This window comes from Pseudochaenichthys georgianus, chromosome 9 (genome assembly GCF_902827115.2).
Source record: "Pseudochaenichthys georgianus chromosome 9, fPseGeo1.2, whole genome shotgun sequence".
Lineage (NCBI taxonomy): Eukaryota > Metazoa > Chordata > Actinopteri > Perciformes > Channichthyidae > Pseudochaenichthys > Pseudochaenichthys georgianus.
In genome coordinates, this window is record NC_047511.1 from 27,228,889 (window position 1) to 27,252,777 (window position 23,889).

At 41.7% G+C, this 23,889-nt stretch overlaps 1 protein-coding gene across 2 annotated transcripts in view; it reads right to left on the reverse strand.

Moving 5' to 3' along the window:
• Positions 1-1,571: 1,571 nt before the first annotated feature.
• ccser1 (coiled-coil serine-rich protein 1) overlaps positions 1,572-23,889 on the reverse strand; it is a 139,370-nt gene continuing 117,052 nt past the window's right edge. For both annotated transcript variants that reach the window (XM_034091017.1, XM_034091016.1), the window contains exon 11: positions 1,572-6,630. In XM_034091017.1, the coding sequence (XP_033946908.1) occupies positions 5,824-6,630 (807 nt within the window). In that variant the 3' untranslated portion in view covers positions 1,572-5,823. The remainder of the gene's footprint in view (positions 6,631-23,889) is intronic.

The window sequence follows — 23,889 nt, forward strand, 5'->3', positions numbered from 1 at the left end:
TGAACTGGTTAAGTGCAGAGCAGAAGCCACTTTTCAAATGTTACACAATCCTTTTCCCATGCCATTGCTGTCAACACCTATCCATGCTGAACGTTGCTAAGATATTATTGATTGGGGTGTGGCCACAAGTGCAATATGCTTCAAAATGTAACTGACAGAGAGCAGTGCTTTTGTCCTGTGTTTTTACACTGTGCCCGTGGATTTTATTTTATTTCAAGATGTTTAATTACGTCGCTAAACTCCTTGAAAAGGTCCTCTTCCTTTTCTCCAAGGTACACGACAAGGCAGCGGATGGCTATAGTTCTCTGCGTACTTCAATTGTATTGTGCTATTTTTGAAAAAGGAAAATTACCTAAATTAATATATTCTGAATGGGTGACTGCCAACAACTTGCATTTCAATGACAACTCTAAATAACGATCCTACCTCAAGAAGCATCCTTGATCTGCTTCACCGAGATTCATTTTGAATAAAAAGCAATATCACAATAGTAACCAAAGTATTTTTACTCTCACAGTACCCTCTACTACTTTGTATCCTCTCACAGAACTATTCACAGTTCAAAGGCTGCTAATTTTTGTCAAACAGCAATTTGCCTATCCAGTGCAACTACAAGGCTATCTACTGTATTTGAATGACAAAAGATGACACTCACCTTAAAATGTCCTTTGTATTTCTATTTGTCTTAACTGTGGGAACTTGTCCAGGCACGTTAAGTGGGAGTGGACTTGAAATCCTTAACTCAACGTGTAGAACAATTAAGTTATCAAGCCAATTGCATTACTGACTACAACTTGAATTTTGCTTTAAGTCAATTAACGCAGAAATCAGAGTTCAAATTACACACAATATTAAGTTGATGTAATTACCAACATTATTACGTCAACACAACTTATAAATTAATGTTTGCAACTTAAAATGTTTATCTAAATCAATTAACTCACATTTTTATCTTGCAACCATGCATTTAATTAAGTGGAGGTGAAAGGTCGCCTGAATTCGTTTTTAGAGTGCAGAAATGAGAAATATGCACAGGTTTTCCCTTAGGGGTAAACAGTCAAAGTCTACATCCCACACATATAAGCATGCATATAAACACAATCTAATGTATTGATTTTCTAAACACTCACATACTTTATGGCCACTGCCAAATGAAAATGTACTAAATAGGTTGGAGGCTAATGTCAAATCAGGTAACATTACCTCTGTCTGCACACACTGCTGTGCACAACCTTTTAGAGTCAACTCAAATGATATAGCTGGAAAAGTTTTCCTCAGTCTTTTTGATTGATGGCCCTTAAGATTCTTTATTCATCGCTTTGTTGTTCGTTCTACTTTCACTCTTTGATTTCATTCATTCCTTTAGAGTTCTGTACAATGAAATCTACCCTGCCTGAGAGATGGAGCCTCAGTCCCATAGATCCACCGCTTTATTATTCACTGCTTCTTTTGGTGGTTGCAAAATCCGTCTTTCATTTTCATTGCTTCAAAGTGTCCATGTCATTTTACAGACAGACCTTATTTTATAATGAAAAGTGATGGAATATTCACAGTCAAATCATAATCTCCCAAAAGGTTTCCAGCAATTTATTTATATTAAATATGAACAATAAAGAGACGAGGACAAAAATATTTTGATAAAACATTATTCATGTGAACAGTGAGTGTAACAACTGGCAAAGTAAAGAGAAACACTTTGGGTAAACACACACTGCAACGCTTTTAGACCTGAATACGCCCGTCAAACAATTCTACACAAACTGCTCATTACGAATCTGTAAAGTGAAACAAATCTGCTATATGAAGACAGACCTTTCGATTCCTGGATTACCCCAAAAGCATTTATGGGCTAGTCGGTCAGAGGATTACAGTATGAATCTACCCAACAGTTTTATATACTTAAACGCACAACTTCAGCCTGAACTGAAAAAGCAGCTTTAATAGATCATCAACTTTTCTGACACAGTTAGGCAAAAGTTTGCAAAGTCATGTTCTTTCAAAGAAACCTGAAGCAACAATAGTCATAATGCAAAGGCTGGGTTTTTTCAAAGAGGGTAAAAGGTAAACCAGCGACCCAACACCTAGGAAGGAATCAACTGGCCCGTGCATGGAAAATTGAGCATGGGGTCTAAGTTTACAATTAAATATATTAATTTGATAAGATTCAGATTACTAATTTTTGCCAGAAGCACTTTGGTAAGAGCTCAGAATTCTGACTGCATTTGACATTATTCAACAAAAGCAAATTCTCTTTTTTTATGTCAGGCTGTTATGTGGCAACAAACAGTGTACTGTATGTGGACGCTATTCTTACGTGTCATTTAGCACGAAACGTTTGTATTGATGAACATTGAACATTAACAGTTATAATAATTATGTACAATTTTACAGTTCAATTTCATTATTACAGCAAGGTGTAAAGAAAAAATAAACGTAATTACAGTAAGCATGTAAAAAGCTAGGACAGTAGTATATATGTGATTCATTAAAATTATAATAACATCATGATTATTATAATTGTCATTTCATGACCACTTTTAAATCTGTTAGTGCCAAGAAGGAAACTGATTCTATGGCAATAAATACAAGTAAGGCAAAAAACAATAAATAACTTCCCAAAAAATAAAATGTAGGTTTTTAAATGCACAACATGCTGCTAAGTGAGAGGAAGAATTGAGGTCTGTGAGGTGCCCCATTTCATGATTGTAGACCCTAGTTCCCACGCGGTGAAGTTCAATATAAGTTCATTCTTACATTAACACAGGCATTGTTGTCTTAATAAAACCTCAGTGACACATGTGAACTGCCATCTCAGATAAGTCTCACAATCATCATACATGTTATGGATTCCCAATATGAACACAGCTAAAATGAGCAAAGCTGTTGGAAACACATGGAAAAAGAACAACATTTAATTATAATTTGAGTGGGCAGTGCAAACAGAGCCAAACAACCCCCTATGACATTTCACAGTGTCAACAGCATTATGATGCACGCATTGACGAGGGATGTAAATAGTATTTCTTAAGAGGTCAGCCAGCAACACAGCATCGTCATCCTCCACATGTAAACAAGCCAAGCAGGGAATGTTTAGTTCCCCATTACAGCTGCGCCTCCCAGTCCAAGTCCTCTGGAGCCACATTACTGCTGGCCGTCTACACTAACAGGTAGTTAATTACATTCACCCGGTGTAAAATGACTCCCTGATTAGACAGCTGGAATGGAATCAGGCCCCAATGCCCAGGACTGAGAGCCACCGCACAGAGTGTGTTGTGTTACAGATACACTGTGTAACAATACAAGCCCTGGGTTAGTACACTAAGCAGGGGAAAGAGAAGGAGGGAAGGAGGGACCTGAGACATGATAGTGGGGAGAGGAAGATAACCGATTTAGTAAGAGGACAGGAACAAAAGGAGTTTGCACGCAGTAGACTGGGGTGCTGGGGAGAAGAAGGGAAATGTATTGGGAGATGTTGAAGGGGAATAAGAAATGGAAGAAATAAAGACAGAAATAGAAGATACAGAATACAAAAGGGAGGGAATAGTTTGCAAGTGAAGCAGACCAGATGGAGAGTATAGTTTCCACCAGTGGGAGCAGAGCTGTCTTCATTTGGGCTTTTCTTCACCTCTATCAGGTCCTTGCCTCATGAGGTGTGCATTACAACACACACACATACACACCATTTATACAGCCTCCCTTCAGCCAGCTGCTGTTTAGAGACAGGCAAGGGCAACAACTTCTATAAAGTCTAACATTTTCTGAACTCCTGGCCTGTACTTAGCAGCATTGCAGCCTCCCGGCTCCCGGTGTACATTAGAAGATTTGTTTACCCCAAAACGTATACGTGGAAAAAAGGGCTGTTGGACAGTTTACTCGGCAGAGGAAATATATTCAACAGTTGCAGAGTGAAGACGTTGTTTTGCCGCCCAGTTGTTCACATTTCTAAAAAAGGTGGTTTTGTTATTTCTGAAGTTGACACATGCTCCCAAATTGTAAATAATGATACGACTCAGCAGGTCATGGCAGTTATAATATATGTAAATCTTATTCAAAGGCATGAGTCATACTGTCCAAAAACAACATAGGGATCTGCCTTATTATACCAAATGCTATGTGTTAGGTCAGTTTTCCAAAAGAACACATCTGAGACCAGGAAGATAATAGAGGGCTGGCATAAGGACTGGGTATCAGCCAGGAACCCAGCGCTGATGCTTTTTTAAAAGGTATAGTTTGTCAAATCTGATTATTTCTTTCATTATTTGATCAAGTAAATAACTTTCTGTGCAGTATGTGTTCCTTCACTTGCCTCTGTATACAGGATGTCAGCTCACTGTAATGCCATTATTTGAAACCTTATTCATTTTTTATTCTAAAAATGAATATTGATTCTGTCATTTAGCAAAGCACTATAGGTAGCCCTGGCCAATACCAAGCCCCGATGAAGAATTGACTGGCTTCATTACAAAACCTTACAAAATATACATAATGCTGGTTGTGCCAAATCTTGCTCCATTTCATTGCCTGAAGTGTTTTTATTTTGTTAGATAATGTTCCGTAGTGCTAATTACTTTGTGCTACTCCGTGTTATTTTGTCATTATAAGTGCCAAATGATTCACATGGCTGCTATCTAATATTAAAAGGAAGCTTTACATGTACTGTACTAATCTAACATTGCAGATACACATTGACTCCTGTATATAATGTGACATATTTTGCGACATTGTGATTCTATAAAAACAGTGGTCTAGTATTAAGCCAAAAGTACTTCTAATGTGTTATTAATGCATCAAACATTTACCTCTCAAAACACTCCTGTTTAATAAGTTTCGGCATGATTGATTCCCTTATTGAAACACTGAGTAGAGAGTTGATAATTAAACGTTATTAAAAGACTTTAAAAGTCACCCATATCCCTCTTTTGTTGCAGTACAACATGCTCACCTGTAATCTCATTACAGTTTAAAAAGCATGCAGTATCAGGGTCATGGATTTGGATGATCATCTAAACATGTATTTTCTTCTGGACCTCCATCAGCTGACATCCAGGAAAATGAGAAGTTGATTGGATAAAGGATTTGGCAATGTGAGAGTATAATCTTAACAGGGCAAATTATGACCTGTCACATCATTCATTAAGCAGCACATGGTTCAACTTTTAAATAAAAAAATCATCAAATAAAAGGATAACAACAAATCTTTAAAAACACAAAAACGAACCTCATCTTTGCACTTAGTTTTAACACCCTGTTATATCTGCAGTTTATGAGGCAAATATTTCACAAATTATGTCTGTGTGTGTGTATTTCTAAGTGTGTGTGAGACTACATCTGTGTCTAAGTGCATGGATAAGAAGTGGTGCGTCTCTCTGCACTTTGTGTGTCAGTGGGCGCAAGCACATCTCAACTGTTGGAATGACACAACGTGGGTGTTTTGATAGACAGGTGAGTGCCTTTTTTCACAAAGTCACAGCCGTGTGTGTGTGTGTGTGTGTGTGTGTGTGTGCATGCGTGCGTGCGTGCGCGTGTGCGTGTGCGTGTGTGTGCGTGCGTGTGTGTGTGTGTGTGTGTGTGTGTGTGTGTGTGTGTGTGAGTGACCTGGCATATGCATGTATTTTAGTAAGCAAATCCGAGAACAAAATGGCAGCAAAGTGTAATTCTGGATTGTGATACAAGCATGATTGTAAGCGCATGTGGGAGATGATTCAGGGGGGATTGGGACAGTGAAACACAAGCAAACTGGAACCAAAGGAGCAGCAGTTTTTCTCTAAAGACACACATTTTGTCACTAAAGTCAATATGGATGGTGTAAATGTTTTTGTGCCCTCAACTGTCTCTCTGCGTCAGAGCTTGCAGTTCGGCAGTCTGTAGGGAATGTTGGAGGAAGACATTTTTACGGCTGTAGCTGTGCAGAGACAGAGGGCCTCTCGGAGGTTGCCCTAAACGACCCGTAAACATGGAGGAGGAGGAAGAGGAGGAGGAAGAATAGGATGCTGGGGAAGGAGTAGAAGGTGGAGGGGAGGCCTGGATGGAGGATGAGATGCTCGGGGAGGGGCTCCCTCTGCTTACAAGACTGTGGAGGCTTGAGGACGCGCTGGACCCGGCTGCACGAGGGATATGGCTAGTGGGGTGGTGCTCTCCTCCCCCTTTCCTAGCCCCACCTGACAGACTCACTCCTCCTCCAAGAGTTAAGGACTCTGAAGAGGAGGACACCCCCTCTGGCTGCTTGGAGGACAGAGATGGAATTGCGATGTGATTAGCATCCGCTAAGCTGGAGCCTGGGCATTGATTTGGACTCAGACCCGGATGTGAAGCTTGGAGTTGAGCTGGAGTAGTGAGTGAAGCTTGGGCTGACGCTGAAGAAGTGGTGCAGGAGAAGTAGGAGGAGCCTGGAGCCAGATTGGTAGCAGGGTTACGGGCTGCGGATTGTGCCAAGATCCCCTGGCAATGGCGCTCCTCCCAGGCAGTGTGTCGCTCCGAAGCAGGAGGGCGGCTGTGCAGAGATGGATAGTAGAGGGGGGGGTGCTGATTACAGAGGTCCCCTCCGAGTGCTGCCCCCACACCCCGCACTACCCTTCGGTCCCTTGAAGCCAGGCTGCTGCCGAGTCCTGACCACCGCCCTGGATGACTGATCTGAGGGAGGAAGACAGAGAGAACCAGGACAAACATGTTAATGAACGTAACCATTTACTCTGCTTTCTGTCTGTCAGGGAGAGTGAGCTGTGGACTATTAGATGGATTATCCACTGAAAAGAAGAGCGTGCAGAGACACAGACAGGTAGAGACAGACAGACAGACAGGAAGGCAGCATGAGACAGAACAGTTGAGTTCAGTATAGATTGTTAATTGGGTGACATTTGGAGAACGATCTCTCTGGGCTCCTGCAGCTTGTTCTAATTGTTTCTAAACCAACCGGAAAGAACTCACGAAAGAACATAAACACACATGCAGAGACACACACACACACACACACACACACACACACACACACACACACACACACACACACACACACAGAGAAACAGGGCAGTGTAACAAATGCAAATGACTGAAGATCTGCAGGTACACGCAAACATCCCTGCTTCAGAAGCTATAGATCTCTCTCTGTCCCTCGCTGACTAAGACACACACACACACACACACACACACACACACACACACACACACACACACACACACACACACACACACACACACACACACACACACACACACACACACACACACACACACACACACACACACACACACGCACACACACACACACACACACACATTGGGGAAGATGGCACATAAAGCTAGATGGCAGAAACAGGAGCCACCTGTTCTCTTTCACAGTCCACTGCATCTCCTTATGCAACAGATCTCATCATGGTTCTCCTTCTATTTTCCTCTCTCTCCTAATCACACACGCACGCACGCACACACACACACAAAATTACCAAGCAACCCGTGGGACCAATGCACTGTTTACTAAAGTAGCAAAATCTGATCTGACACTGAACCTCATGGGAGAGTAAGCTGCGTTGACATTTGCCGACACGGTGACTGTGTGTGTTTTATTGTGTGCGTATGGGTGAGCCTGTGTGTAACTGTGTATGTGCACATACTGTATGCAAGATGGGTGTCAATATGCATGTCTGTGTAAAGTGCATACATGCATGCATTTATTAAGACGTCCATGTGCTTGTTTGTGCATGCATGGGATCATGCTTTCATGTGTTTGTGCATTCAAATTCAAACTAATGTTATCACTTTGTTAAAGTTGTCACCAAAATGCTTTTGTGTATGAAGTAGCAAACAGCTGAATTATTAAGTACAGTATAACCATGCTCATTCAATAAAGAGGTTCTTATTCATATTACAATAAACCTGAAATTAAATTAAAGTGGGGGAGTCTAAATCATCCCAACTTTTCCTTTGGTGAGGTATGGTCATGTTGTCAACATATACCCCTGTCATATTTCCCCAGTGTGGACCTGCATCATCACTCCAGAGAAGCAGTACTTGTATTGTAGTTCCTGCTTGAATTGTGCCGTATCGGCTGTGTTACATGACTCCCAGAGCCATTTAATAGAAGAGTTACGACATCTCCGTTCACTCCAATGGACCACTTTTTTACAGCAATGGCGGATCGTGGAGCCTCTCAATCGTTCCCCGGAAGTTAGCGCCAAGGCTGGCAGAGCTGTGGAGTTGCAGCATAATAGACCGTTCGTGACGGACTTTTAAAGGTAAGAAGAAGTTTAAAGATTTATATTGCGGATATTATCAGTACATCTGATTCAAATGAACATGTGTATTAAAGGATGTCAGTGGATTATCCCTAAATTAGTAGATTTAGGGAACGTTTACAGATAACAGATTAAGCTAGCATACCGAAGCAAGTTGTACAACACACGTTGAACAGCCTTTTAATTGTAAATTCCGTTCTCTTAATGTCATTTCGTCCAACATGTTGAATTAGAGAAGAGGGGCTTCTAAACGGGATTGTATGCGGGGGTGGAGGGAGTTAAATATTAGATAAATATAACTTTGGTGCGTGTAAGAGTGAGTGTTTTTAGCAGAGCCATATTGTGTCCTTGTGATTCTGTTGATTATTACCTGTCTGTATAATGTTGCAGCTCAGCTGATTTTGGATTGATGGCAAAGGGAGAGGGACTTAAGTGAGAGTGAAAACACAAGGTACGTTTAATACTACTGTTTTATATAAGTAAACACCTTATCTCCCCAAGGCATTTCCCATCCAATAGGTGTGCTGTGTGTATAACCCTTTCTCCTGTCTGTTACTCCCTCTTTCAGCACAAGAACCAGAGGGGGATTCAATGGAGCCTGAATACCTGCACTGAGACCCTCACCCTGCACCCTGAGTCTCAACTCTCTGTGTTTTTCAAGCCTTTCCCTGTTTTTTTGTATTAAACAAAACATTAAGCTTTCCCAATGGCGTGGTTTTCGTTTTGTGAAAAAGTGCAAATGCAGTGTTTGTATATAATTACATCACATATTTTGTTGCTGTTGGTCGTGAAATTGCTCCTGCTGACTTGAGCCAGCCATTTTTTCCTCCGCTCTGTGTCAGTGGGGAAGCCGTACATTCGTACTCCTTTCTCTGAGCGATTTGAGCATCCCCAGGCAGCACAGCAAACCATGGTGGCGACTAGGAGGCAGCACAGCAAACCAGGACAACACGGAGGAAAAGGCACCGACAAACTGCATGATATGCTATTCAATGTTTAGTGAATTCCATGTATTTGCAATGGATGTTCCTAAAACAACACATTTAACATCATCATCATCATCATCATCATCATCATCATCATCATATGCTGCTAGTCCTTTGATAGTCACCTGTTGGTCTCCTGTCCTTTCTGAAAGCCATAAAGATGACATTAGTCATTTAGATAACTTGTGTCCTCAATTACCATGGGATTACTGAAACTACCATGAATTTAAGAAAATGGTAGAAATGAATCCAATCTGAATTTTAAAGCATTACTTTAGATCCCCTCCCTCTAAATATATCAATAAACATTAGAAAGTGATGCTCCTGACTACCATACAAGTTTAAGAAGATAATATTGGTTTGAAAGAATTCAAAGCTATAAATAAACAGCAACAGGCTCTTTAACCAAGGCACTGTTAGCCTAACATGTAAACTAGTTGTTCACACTAATCCTAATATTATCACTTAATATTAGCAAATTCGATTTTATTTTTGAAAACATATTGATGTAAATACATACACATATCGATTTGTTGTATAAATATTGCAAATCAAAACCTTTATTCACTAATAATTACCAAAAATCGTAGTTCTATCTCCTGTTATCAATGCATTCACATTGCCCGCCATGAACTTCCGGGGAACGATCCTCGTCTACATGAACCACGTGACGATAACCGTTTTTGGACTTCCGTTGTCGTAACTCTTCTATCTATATGGCGCTGATGACTCCTATTTCTGTCTGGATGACACCTCTAGTGTGTGCTACAGGTGTCAATCTACATCACAGGATGCAACGTATACTAACACCTTGGAGGCTCGTTGTGTTTTTCTGGTGATCAGATCAGTACTTTGTGTACCTGTAACAGTCAACAGGAGTTGGAAAGGTAGTAAATAATATCTTTAAAAACTACAAAAAAATCCCTTTCTATCAGCTGTGCACCGTTATGGTGTAAATATAACCTATCTACCAATTGGATCAAATATAAAAGTCAGCCGAATTAGTGTTGATACTGCAAGGAGACGTATTGTGTGAAAAGAAATGGAAGATGTTGTTTAATTGCTAATATATTTATGATCCACGTCACGTATTCAGTTTTGGCGGCATTTCTTACAGTTTGTCAAAAGGCTATATAAATAAATATCTACGGCAGATATGTAATATTTAATGCAGCCGAACCGTGTATTACAATGTCGTTATGTGATGACTTCCAAAGAGACAAGCAAGAACACTCGGAATAAAGTATTATTTTATTTAAAAAAAATGTTTTTCCAATTTCATATCATATAAACACCATATCCCGAAATGCATTGCGGCTAAAACAATCGATGTTTTAGCCTATCAAAACCTCTGAAAAAAGAAAGGTGTCTCTCAGAATCGAAAGAGAAAAACCTATGGGAAAAACACAAAAGCATTGTACACAATTTAAACCAATAAATGTCGTATAATTAACAAGGATAAACTGATGTTTTTTAGTTGATGAGTACTTCAGATATCACTGTTAAATCATTTGATCATTGGCTTTATTTTCAACCCGTAACTTTACATGGAGGCTGCCGCATACCTCAAATCATCTTCGTAATATCTATCAAACTATAGATCCTACATATCGACTGGACGTGGATTCTAAAAGTACAATATACACTTCTCGCCAAAAATCTAATCAAAAAGCGTTTTAATGGCCAAACTATCCTACAATTTAGGTTTTACAGAGAGGGTTATTTGTGAATAAAGGACCATCTGTAACGTTAGCATTCAACGGGAGCACAAGAGGGCGAAAACTTTAAAACGTAAGGAGGTATTAAGCGCTTGAACAAACGACATATTTGGTCGTAATAAGGGCCTGAACAATCGGCCCATTTGGTCGTATGAGTTGGAGGACTTGTTGTGAGGTAATTATGATAGATGAACAAGGACCAAAGACTAAAAGGATAACAGGGCCAACTCACTTTGAACTTCTGCATCTGAAAATTGTATGTATGATTAGGGTTTGTTTTAAAGAAGGCTTTTTACCTTTATAATTATGTGAAGCCACTTACAAAAGCAAAGCTGACATTTTTCGATTTGGTTAAAAAACGTGTGAATACTGCATGTCTCTACATTTTGTATTTCCTCCCCCACAGAACACAGAGACAGTTCCTGTCATGCCCATATCATCATGATATGGTTTTTTAAAACACCTGAATTATAGCCAAACAATCTGCACTTTAAAAGCTCAGTCTCTGTGTCCTTTCATGTCTAAGAAATAAATAAAGACCCATCACAGTGCTCTGCCAAAACATCAAACAGTGTGCTTTCTAATGGGCTCTAATGTGTGGATAAACACTACAAGACTTCTCACAGATTGCTTGATCTAATTAATAGGAGTGAGAATTTCCATTCCAGCAACATTTCCTACATAGTGGTGCTGTGAAAAAAAAACAAGTGTAACGCTATGGTGTTGTGTATCCACCATGGTGGTGCGGGTTTATGTAGAGCGGCTTAATTAGGGCGAAATCTCTATTCATACAAAATATTCTGTAGTGATTTCCATCCTCAGACATTTGAGAAAAACAACAGAAGGTAATAGTTAGATAATTGTCAGACTACTTTGAAAGGAATAATTACCAGGCCGAGTTCAAAGAGTTGGTTATAGAAACATATGGTCCATATCAAAGGAGCATTGTTGATCCAAGTTTGGAAGAAAAAAACAACTTAAAGATTAATCAAATGCAATGAATCAAACAGAACATAAATTTTGGAGTAAAGCTGGGCGAAGTTTGTGCACAAGAAGTGCAAATAACAGATGAAGAGAAAAAGGTCACAATGAAAGGAAGGAGTTAACAGTTAAAAACCGAGATAAATAATAATGCTAACTAGAAGAGAACAGACAGCAAAGCCCAGAGAGAAATTCTGATTTACAAACTCAGGTGTCCTTTCTCAAGTACACGCTCTGTGGCACTCAGACGGCCTCTTCTGCAGTAACAGAACAGCTAACACACACACACGCGCACTTGCGCGCACACACACACACACACATACCATACGCGCACACACACACACACACACAGGTAAATCATAGTGATTTAAGGGGGCCCTCTTCTGCAACCTTAGTTTTTATTGGGCAGTGAAGAACACAGCAATGTGGTAATGGCCAAGTTTGCATAAAAGACCTCCTTAAAACCCTGAAACATCCCTGAACAACGCTTGTTATTGCCTGTCTTAGTCATTTTTATAACGTGATGTGATAGAGTGGAGAATTTATTTCCCCACAAAAAAAACAAAATAAACAAATTAAAGAGAAGACTGATGTAAGGTGTAACACAGGCCATAAGTAACCACTAAGTATCCCTACAATTGCAAAGCATGGCTCAGTATCCCTGCACCCACACAACTTATCCTAATGGAATGCAAAAGGACCCCAAAAGTTTCCAACTCTTCATAGTGTCATTAAAGAGGTAAAAGTTTGTAAATGTGAATTCTTTATATTCGTTGACACCCACATACACTGTGAACAAAGTAATCCTGTGGTTCTTTGAAAGTGTGAAATGCCGGGGTGTTCGGTGTGGATACAATAACAGTGCAGAACACCCACACAGATGGTACTTACGAATCCTATTTAGACTTTAACCAAATACATCTTCCACTGTGATGTGTGAGCCCAAACCATCAACATCATTCTGTCTACCTTTAACAGACAGTCTTATTCATACTTGTTTGCATAGTTGTCCAGTGTGATAGAAAGTTAACATTATCAAGGTGTAAGAAACCGAGGGTCCAGACTCAAAAGAGAAAGACATAAAACAAAAAAGTTCTTCAACAAGACCTGTTTGTGTTGAAGTGGTAGAAAGAGACAAACAAGGTCAGAAAGTATATTGAATATTCACAGATACGTTTCTGCAGCAGAGTCTCCCACATCAACTGAAGGCACTTTGCAGAATAAACCTGCAACAAACAATCAAACAAGGGGTGAAACTGCAGAGTCTGGTGTCTCAAGGCCAGAGCATACCTTTACTTTGAACTTTAAGGTTTTCATCAGTACACAACCCCCATAGGAAGCAAGGCTCTTGTACTGCCTGTAGCAACATCCTTGCTTCCTCTTCCCTGTCTCCATCTTGACTTTGTTGAAGTATTCCATCCTTATCTCCCTTATCTATACCCAGCCACTCGTCACTATTTCCCTCTACGGTTCCTCCAATTTCCTAAGCGCTGTCGCACTCTCCATCTCTCCTGTGCCTGTGAAATGTAAGCTTTCAATCCAGCCCACACTGCAGCAAACTGCCAAGCAGCTGCTTGGATGTCACACCCCAGACCTTCCTGTTGGAGGCACACACTGAGAGGCAGGACACTAATGTGATGCACTGCACAGCTAATAGTGTCACACTGCTCCCAAGCTTCAATCCTGTCAATGTACTACTGCTAAATGATCCACATTAAGCCGATATGTATATCAAATAACAGCAGCCAAACACAGTAACCTACTGCACCCATTAGAAACAAGGAGAGTTCTAATGTCTGTGAAACATTTTTTATTTAGACTTGAAATGCCTCAGACAGGGCATCTCCGCTGCATATCAATGTGGCTGAAGGCCTGAATATATTACAATGTCGGAGACTGAGTCATCTCTTCCCATTTTCACTACAAAGAAACTTGTAAAGGAAAAACAAACTTATTTACAGCAATAGCCTGGGGAAAAAGTTGCAAATTGTATAACCATATATACAGAACATAAATCATCACATGCACTTCCACATGTTAAGCCTTCTCTTGCGTTAGGTCATACCCCCTGTTACGTGCCAGGCAGGCTGTACTTGTGTGGTTTTCCTTCCCTCCTGTGTTTCTCTCTTCTCCCTGTCTTCTGCACAGCTAATCAGCAGCTGATCGGTATCTGCCTGTGCACCTGAGTCTGATGGCTGATTGGATCCTCTCACCCTCAGCTGGCCTATCAGCAGCCAGGGCCGACCATAAAGGAGGCACCCAGGAAGTCTTCTCGCTCTCTCACTCTGGAGAGGCTTCTCAATACTCAAATTTCCCCTCCTCGACTCCTCGACTCCTCGGTCCTCCGGTAGTGACCCGGAAATGAATTTCAGCGCGCCATTTTGAAGGACGTCTCATTTCTCTAAATGCACACCGAGGACCGAGGATCGAGCATCGAGGAGGCTCTCTGGAGGAGCTATAACCGAGGATACACTGATGGTTCCTCCACGGCTCCTCCGCGGATGCATTTCCGGGAACGGTGGAGGCGTGACGCACGGCCGGACTTATCTCAGCCAATGACAGCTCTGCATGCATCCCCTGGATATTATTTGAGAACCTGCTCTCATCGCAACGCGATGTTTACAGTGAGAACAGCTGTGAGGTCCTGCAGAAAGCAGAGCAGTGTGTAAAATATATATCACTCAGTATAACAGGCCTACTCTCTTTATTTGCTTTAGTTTAGTAGATATCTACAAAGAGTCCATATTTTTCTAAAACCATTTAGTGCTTCACATAATAAAATACACAACGGCTGTAGCCTGATTATGCTTTAGCAGCTGTAGGTGTGTGTGGTACAGTATGTAGGTGTGTGTTGTACAGTGTGTAGGTGTGTGTTGTACAGTGTGTAGGTGTGTGTTGTACAGTGTGTAGGTGCGTGTGTTGTACAGTGTGTTGTACAGTGTGTAGGTGCGTGTGTTGTACAGTGTGTAGGTGCGTGTGTTGTACAGTGTGTAGGTGCGTGTGTTGTACAGTGTGTAGGTGTGTGTGTTGTACAGTGTGTAGGTGTGTGTTGTACAGTGCGCAGATGCCGCGGACAGACGGGTCTCAGTTGGTTTGATGTCCTTACTTTTAATACTTGCAAATACAACTTTTGGCCCGTAATTTCAATTCCCCATTTCAGCGACCAGAGAGAGAGGGGGGGGGGGGGGGGCGTATATCCAGTCTCTGACTGTGTTACGTTATTATGAGAGTGCTCTCATACTTTAAATTGTATATATTTATATAAATATATTTGTGTGTGTGTGTCCGCATCTGTAGCCTGTTATTGTCTCATTATACCGCACTCTCAATTAATTCAAATAAAATATGTGGGGGAACAATGTTCAGCTGATCTAACAGAGATTATAAAATATGACAAAACACTCGACAGCTGATGCAGCTGTTGCCACGTCATAATGAACGGACGTCGCTTTAATATGACCTCTCAGAGGAGAGGAGTTCTCATTTCTTTAAACGTCTGCTGCTTCCCCTCCTCTCTCCTCGGTTCCCCTCCTCGGTCCTCCGCTCGCATCTCCTGTGGGCGGGTCTAAGTCTCGAGGAGGGGAGTCGAGGAGGGGAGTCGAGGAGGGGAAATTTGAGTATTGAGAAGCCTCTTGGGCCTGTTGCTGATTGAGGAGCCTGCAAGTGACTGCAGTGTTTAGCAACTCGTTATCTTTGTATTGTCTGACCTTTTGAAAGTGTGTGTGTTGAGAGGTGGAGGAGTTAGGTAAGTCTGGGGTACCCTGTACATTTCTCACCACGTAGCTAACTAATGTTTAGACACACTAGGTTAGCGGATTGTTGCCACCCCTGTATATTGTTTTGTCAACTTCTTCGTAGTTTGCTTAGTGAGGGTTTTTGTTTGAGTTTTGGTTTCAAAAGATAGATGTCGAGATAGGCCTGGTTTTGTTATGCTTGCTTCTTTTGTCCTCCTCCTCCTCCTCCTCCTCCTCCTCCTCCTCCTCCTCCTCCTCCTCGTGTTTCAGTTATATGTCTGTTCGGTTCTGGGTTTACAAAATAAACCTTTTTGTAAACTGTTACGCTGACTCCCTCATTTTGTATTGGTTGTATGTTATTGTCTCCAGGTCCCCTAGACCTTAGTGGGGACGTAACACCCCCCTTCCCATACTATTTTCGGTCAAAATTGACCGGTGTGTTTTGCACAGCGATATCTCTGGAACCCCTTATCCAATTTTGATGGTTGACATCTCATTTGAACAGTCAAAGCAAGTAAAATCAAGGGGTGACAGATAGAATGACACCAGGGGTGAATTTTATGTTATAATTTTGCAGTAAGTTCAAAGAGTGCACTTACTGTACATTACTGTATATTATAAAAATGCTTGCCATGTAGGCTGCGTTTACTGGAGATGGAAATGCTTTAGTTGGTGTTGTAGATTATTCCCATTCCAATGATGTATTGATTTGATACAAGCAAGTCATTGTTTCATTGTGTACTTTCAACAACAGTATATGGTCCGGACCCACCGGTGGGCCCATCAAGTTCAGCATTCACTGTGTTGAATATAAAATAAGACACTGATACTGTTTTCCTCAATGAACATTTCGAGAAAAATAAATATTCAGGGCTCCTCTCCCTCAGAGGCGTCTTCCTGGTCTGTTGACTGTTGGTCAGGCTCATAGTCTGGATCGCTGTTGTCTTACATTTCTGAGACATCGTCCTCTATGTCTGGTTCAATCTCCTCTTCATCTGGTTCAACCATTTGTCCAGAGCCTCTCTGACAGAAAATCACCTAATTGGTCACCTACTCATTGTGTCAATGAGTCAAATGTGAGCAAGGCACAAATATAACTGCATGAGAGACAGTAATGGAAGGGCATTTACTGCAAGAAAGTGAGAGGTTTTTCTTTCTCGAGGGGCACAGAGCTCGCACCAGTGAGAAGGTATGATACATTGTATCATACAGCGCGAGAAAGTGAGAGGTTCCCATAACTTGGAGTACATTGTTATGTCTGGAAGGTGTGGGGGGACATAAGCACAAGGGGAGAGAGAGAGAGATTTCCTATGGCGGTCAATTCTGACCGAAAACATCATGGGTATTTCACTGTTAAATAAATCACAAAAAATCAAAACAAGTGGTGATCATCAATTGTATATGTTCAGAGGCCTAGTGTGGAGGATAACATAAGGTCTTGAGGCAATTGGATGAAAAACACATGATTTAAAATCACTCAGTCACTTTTGACCCGAAACGCAAGAGAAGACAAACTCATACAAATGGCATGAAAACTCTACCTGAACTAGTAAAGGTAAACGTAAGTGCTTTAAGGGAATATTAACTATTGCTGCTAACTTACTGCCTCTTTTGCCCCTTTCACACCAGCGCCTTTTCAGCTCCGGCTCGGAGCTAGAGCCTGAAAAGCGCTGGGTTTTCCTGTTCACACCGCAGCGGCGCCGGCTCTTAGCTCCGGAATCCGCTTCATTTCCAGCTCCAAAATTTTTTCGGTCCAGAGGCAAGAGCTTTGGAGCTAAGAGGCGACGTCGCTTACGTCTCTCTTACGTCGAGGCGTGCAGGAAACTAAACCCACCTCCCCTGAACATGGGTCGACTGTCATGCCTGCCTACAAGCAGTAGTGCCTATAGAGAACCGCAGTGACGCGTCCTAAAACCCGGAAGTAAGTTAGCATTTTTAGCACTTCCGGTTCCTTCGTCAAAAAAGCAATGTATTTTCTCCATAGGGTTTTGGAAAATAGCTCGAAATAAGGTCTGTGGTTGACACAAATTTAAGAGATAAATCACGTTTTGTTCTACGACAGTAGATACATCAGCAGTGACCCCACTGGTGATTTGTGAAGAGTTTACGTGTCTGAAAAACGATGGTTGTTACCGAGTGGCTGAATAGGACTACAGAAATGGTCGAGTCCGTTGTACGTCATTACGCCTACACACGTAAACACTCCCGCTAAGTTTGTTTTCCCCTGTGTTCTGCTTGAAAGCAAGTACCTGCCTATCTTTAGTAGCCTATCTGTAGTCTCTTTAGTATCTGTATCTATATCTTACCATTAGAATCTCTATTTTTGAAATGGTCATTTTTAACACCGTAGTTTTATAAATTATAGAACAATTAATTGCCAGTGTTTTCCAATTTTACTCGGCAGTTCGTTTCATTGGCTAACGTTAGCTAAAGCTAGCGCTACTAGTTAGCTACGCAATGGTTTGTTGCTTTGCTCCGGGTTGCAGCCACAGGTCTTCGCATGAAACATGCTCGTTCTATCGTTTCCCGGCCAATGTTTTCCAAAGGAGAGTCTGGATTCGTGCCATGAGGTAAGCTGACGTTACATTGTTGTCCATGTCACGGTGAAATGTAAATGATGGGTAGTGTATCGCCGTTTTAGAGATGGCACTGCTGAAAAGACCGCAAAATAAGTAAAGATAATGAATACATCCTATTAAAACCTGTGTGGCTTATATGATAAGTCTAATTAGTACAAGCAGCATAACGTTTCACCATGTAACTAAAGATTGTAGTCAGGGAAATCAGTTTGACATATTGAACTAATAACAAATCACCTCTGGCTGGCAGAGAACTCTCTGCTCCATAGCTTCTCTTGGACGTAACATCACATGTACATTTTACATTTATATTCAATTTAATATTCCATCCCTCACATACTTTTGTATATATAATAACTTATATTTTGTTTTTCTTGTTATGCTGCTGCAACACAAACATTTCCCCAATTGGGATCAATACAGTAATATCTTAATTAATTAAGAAATATAACTATTATAATTAGTGTAGCAGCTGACACCTATTTTCAATATGGATTAATCTACCTTTATTTCTTTAGTTCAATTTTGATCTATAAAAATGTCAAAATAGTGAAAATGTTCACGAGACAAAGTGCAAGGTTATATCTTTAGATGTTATGTTTTAGCCTATGTACTGTATGTCTTAATGCTCTTATTTGTGACGATGTGACTTCCATGAAACTAATATTTTATATCTTCCCAACAGACGAGCTGACAGGAAGCCTAACCCCCTAAACGCACCAGGAGCGTCTGCGCTGCGCCGCGTTACGTCTGCGCTGCGCCGCGTTACGGCTGCGCCGCGGCGGTCGTAAGGATCGCGGCCACTCTAGTCAATGGGTGCTATTCCACCACACGCGCCGCGTTACGTCTCAGACGCGTCTCAGACGCGTCCCAGAAGCGGCTCGGCGCAGCGCTTCTCTAAAATTAGGATGAATCCTATTTTTGCCGCGGCGCAGCCGTAAGGTCGGACAGGCAGCCCCCCCCTCGCAGGAAGTGGAAAGGTGAGCATCCGGGCCAGGCCCATCCCGCGTATATACTAATTTAGCAGACCCCCCTCCTTCATCACAACACCTCCACTACGATACGCACAATGGACGACGAGGAGTTCATAATGGAAGTGGAGAAACACACCATTGTATACGATGTAACCAATGCTTTTTACAAGGACAACATCAGAAAGGACAAGGCCTGGTTTTTAGTCGCTGCAGTCTGTGGAGTGGAAGGTAACAACTACATATTAATGTTTTAAAGTTAATTAAGAACTGCGAGGCTGCACACACGACGCTCCGCTTCCGCAACGTTTTGAAACGCGCCTGGTGTGTTAGGTCGCAGGAGGAGGTCGCAGCGTGGCGCAGCCGCAACGTAACGCGGCGCAGACGCTCCTGGTGCGTTTAGGGGGTAACACTCTAACAACCACAACATTGCAAAGGCGAGTAAATGTAAATTAAAAACGATTCACAATTTCTTCTTCTTTCTTGCAGTGAGGTGAAGCTGACCTTGCACTTGGTGCCTGTAAGGATGCTCCTCACGCAGGCTGAATGTTTCTCTTCCTTACTGACACAGAAGCCCTTGACTTGCAATGCTTCACTAATTGTCATTTCCCTGGCTCCGTAGGGACACTTTACCTCCAGCACAGCGGGAGACCCTTCCAGACCATCTGGAGATGCCCCCAACACTCCTGATTGGGAGAGCCACAAACCTGACTCATGGACCTGCATCTGGGTTGCAGTGGTGAATGCCCTGACGCCCTCACATTCATTCATAGTCCCCCACTGTACAGACAAAACACCACCAAGGGCCTGTTGTTGCCCTAGCACCCTGGCAATAAGGGAAGCAGTCACACGCTTTGACCTCAGGACAGCTCCAACGTTGCTGGCAGTCAACCTTCCTTTCCTGAACAAATGCCAGTTTGGGTTGGTTCGCTGACCAGTGTAGCCACCTGAATTGCCCTCTGTTGCTCCTCAGACAATGCCATGCTTGCCACAATTGCCTCAGGTCCCTGATGCCCAACAGATTTGAGAATTTTAGGAACAGTAAGTGTTTCCAAGCTGTAGTGTTCCTCTTCTGGCTCGGGGGAGAGAAGCCAAGACATTCCTGAGAACCTGCCCCCGAGTCTGTCCCTCAGCCAGTCACGATCTTCGGAGGTGGGCTCTCTTGTCAGCGGGTTGAATGAGTTATTGGTTGGAGGAAATAGCTCCTCCACTGAATGCGAACGTTTAGCTGCCTTTGGCTTCTTCCACTGACAGGGGGTGTCAGTGCAGCTGAAAGTGTGGATGGCAAAGATGGCTAATGCAGCCGCATGACTGCATTTCCATTCTCCACATGGGCATTCACATTTTGTGGAGAGAATTCCCTCTTCTCCTGTAGATACCTGTGGTGGTGGGATTGTTTTATTATTTAAAATATATTTACATTTATAATGCCTTCCCAATTATAGCCTACTGTATGTTTATTTCATGGATATTTCTGTGTTTTCTGGTGTGTAAAATGTGTAATCTTGGGGCCTCTTCTCTTTAACGTCTACATGCTACCATTGGCTCAGATAATGAAGAACAACAAAATAAGTTAGCATAGCTATGCAGATGACACACACATTTACCTAACCATTTCACCAGGAGACTATGCTCCATTTCAAACACTGAGTAAGTGCATTGAACAAATCAATGACTGGATGTGTCAGAACTTTCTCCAATTAAACAAAGATAAAACTGAGGTAATGGTTTTTGGAGCCAAGGTGGAACGTATAAAAGTTAGCGCTGAGCCTCAGTCTGCAATGTTCAAACCAACAGATAAAGCCAGAAATCTAGGTGTAGTCATGGACTCTGACCTGAGTTTCAACAGTCACATTAAAACAGTTACTAAATCAGCCTATCACCTAAAGAACATATCTAGGATTAAAAGACTAATGTCATAGCAGGATTTGGAAAAACTTGTCCCGTTATCTTCAGTAGACTGGACTACTGCAATGGTGTCTTCACAGGTCTCACTAAAACATCTATTAGGAAGCTGCAGTCCTCACTAACACTAAGAAAGTGGATCACATCACTCCTGTTCTGAAGTCTTTACACTGGCTTCCTGTGTGTCAAAGAATAGATTTCAAAATACTGCTGCTGGTTTATAAAGCACTGAATGGTTTAGGCCCAAAATACATTTCTGACCTCCTGCTAAATGATTAACCATCCCGATCTCTCAGGTCTTCAGGGACTGGTCAGCTTTCTGTCCCCAGAGTCAGAACTAAACATGGTAAAGCAGCATTCAGTTATTATGCTCCAAACATCTGGAACAAACTCCCAGAAACCTGCAGGTCCGCTGCAACGCTGACTACTTTTAAATCCAGCAAGAAGACTTTTTTTTTTGCCGCTGCTTTTAATTGAACTATTCACATCTTAAACTGCACTGTAACTTTTATCCATGTATTTTTTCTTTTAATGTTTATTTTATTAGCTTTGCTTTTTAATGACTGATTTTAAATGCCATTTCTTAATGTCTTTCATTTTTTGTAAAGCACTTTGAATTGCCATGTGTTGAAAAGTGCTATATAAATAAACTTGCCTTGCCTAATAAAGATTTCATGTGACACATAAAATGGATTTGTTGATGGGAATTAATGTGAATAAATTAACTCTAGGTTAACGGTACTCTTGCTATAACTACTCACCGACACTCTATAAACCTTGTCCCTCATGCTAGCCCTGACAACACCGGTAAGCACACCTTCATCTAGGCTGCCCGTGTCCTGACTTGTAGTGGTTCTCTCCTCTATCTCCATTCTTCTTGTCATCTTTGTAAAACGATATCAGACTGGTAATTGACACAGCCATGACATCTAGTTAAATTCAGTGTGGCTAAAATGAAAAGCTTTGTTAAAATATGCAAGCACGCGGAAGTCAAAGTCAGCTTTATTGTAAACAAATTCTACATGTGTTATACATCCAGAAATATCGTTTCCCACAGTGTGACATGTAGCCTATACATAAAACAAAAAGGGCCTAGATAAACGGGGTATACAGTTTAAAATGTTAATATATTTAAAGTGTTCAAAGTGCAGTTTCAGTGCAAGTCAGTTGAAACGATCTTAAGTTGGCGTGACGTTGAAGTCGTGCGACGCTGCTGTACTGGCTTGTAGTTCGTTTATAGCATAACGTTAGCATTTCGCTTTTGGCGACTAGATTTATGATTCAAAAATTAGAAAAGTAGGAGAGACATGTGGAGATTATCCGGCTGAACAAAACGTGATCCTTCTCTTAAATGTGTGTCAACCACAGACCTTATTTCGAGCTATTTTCCAAAATCCTATGGAGAAATTGCATTGCGTTTTTGACGAAGGAACCGGAAGAAGTTTACATCCGGGTTTTAGGACGCGTCACTGCGGTTCTCTATAAACACACTTTATAAAGTCAGGCAACACTAACCAGGCTTCGTGTGATTCTGTTTATTTGTGCCTTACTTTGACCATCCGTTCACTGTTATCGATCATTGTGGAGAGAGGCAGACGTGTTGTTTTGTATTATTGCAGCTATCGGATGCAAGTAGTCAGTTTAGCTTCGGTTGCTATGCTAACATCACCCGTTTTATACCAGAGAAACTTTCATAACAGCGTTGTGATACCAAACAGTGTCAATTCAGACTGACACACATTCACTTAGGCTAAGGGGAACTGGGGATATGCATCAGCTGCTTGTGTGAGTCGGACAGTGAATACTTTAGAGCGGCCGCTGCAGTGTGAGCTAACCGGGAGCTAACGGGAGAATAAACTCCCGTGGAAGAGCAGCACTGCAGCGGTCGGTAAATGCTGCAGAAACACATTAATAAACAATGAACCACGGCACTCTGGAGAAAAGTATAAGGTTGGAGAAGTCGTTATTCAATTTATTCTGGCTTCGTGTGATTAAAAGCAACACGATCATCGACCCGACGCTGTTGTTGTTGTTGTTGTGAGCGCCGTAATGGGTGCCGTTGGGGGGCAAATCAGCGATGTAAACGGTGACGTCATGACGCAGCAGGGGCAGCTCTGGGGCGCCAGTGGGCGGTGTGAACAGAGCGGGAGCTGAAAAGGAAAACCGGAGCTGAACCAGAAAAGCTCCCGCTCGGAGCTAGAAACTGAAAAGCGCTGGTGTGAAAGCCGCATTTGAGTTCCAAATCTCAAAGAGGCAAATCTCTGCTTTGTTCTCATTAGAAAACTGAAATATTGATGTTGGTGCACGGAAAAATCGCTTGGATTTCTTTCCTTGTCTGGTCCAAATACTTCAGATTCAAAGCACTTTATACACACTGCGCAGCCACCTTCTCCGCTCAGCACATGGGGAGAGCATGACCGGTGAAGCAAATACTGTATAATCATAATGCAAATGAGTCCAGCATGCCCTCTGATGACTTTTAATGACTTTACGAGCAGTCAGTCACCATAGTTCCTTTAAAAACAACAAGAAAAGTAAGACAAGCAATTGAAAAACCTTCACTTACAAGAATACTAACAACCTGGGGTCATGAGCTTACTTTTAGCAAGAGATGAACAACTATTCTCTGCCAACTTAACTGTCAACAACCAAGCAAATGAGAGAAGCCAAAGAGCTGTCGTTGACGACCATCTAGAGGTCAAGTTTGAGTTTAAAGGGGACCTATCATGCAAAATGCACTTTTGTACTTCTTTTATACATGAATATGTGTGTCAGGGAACTCACCAA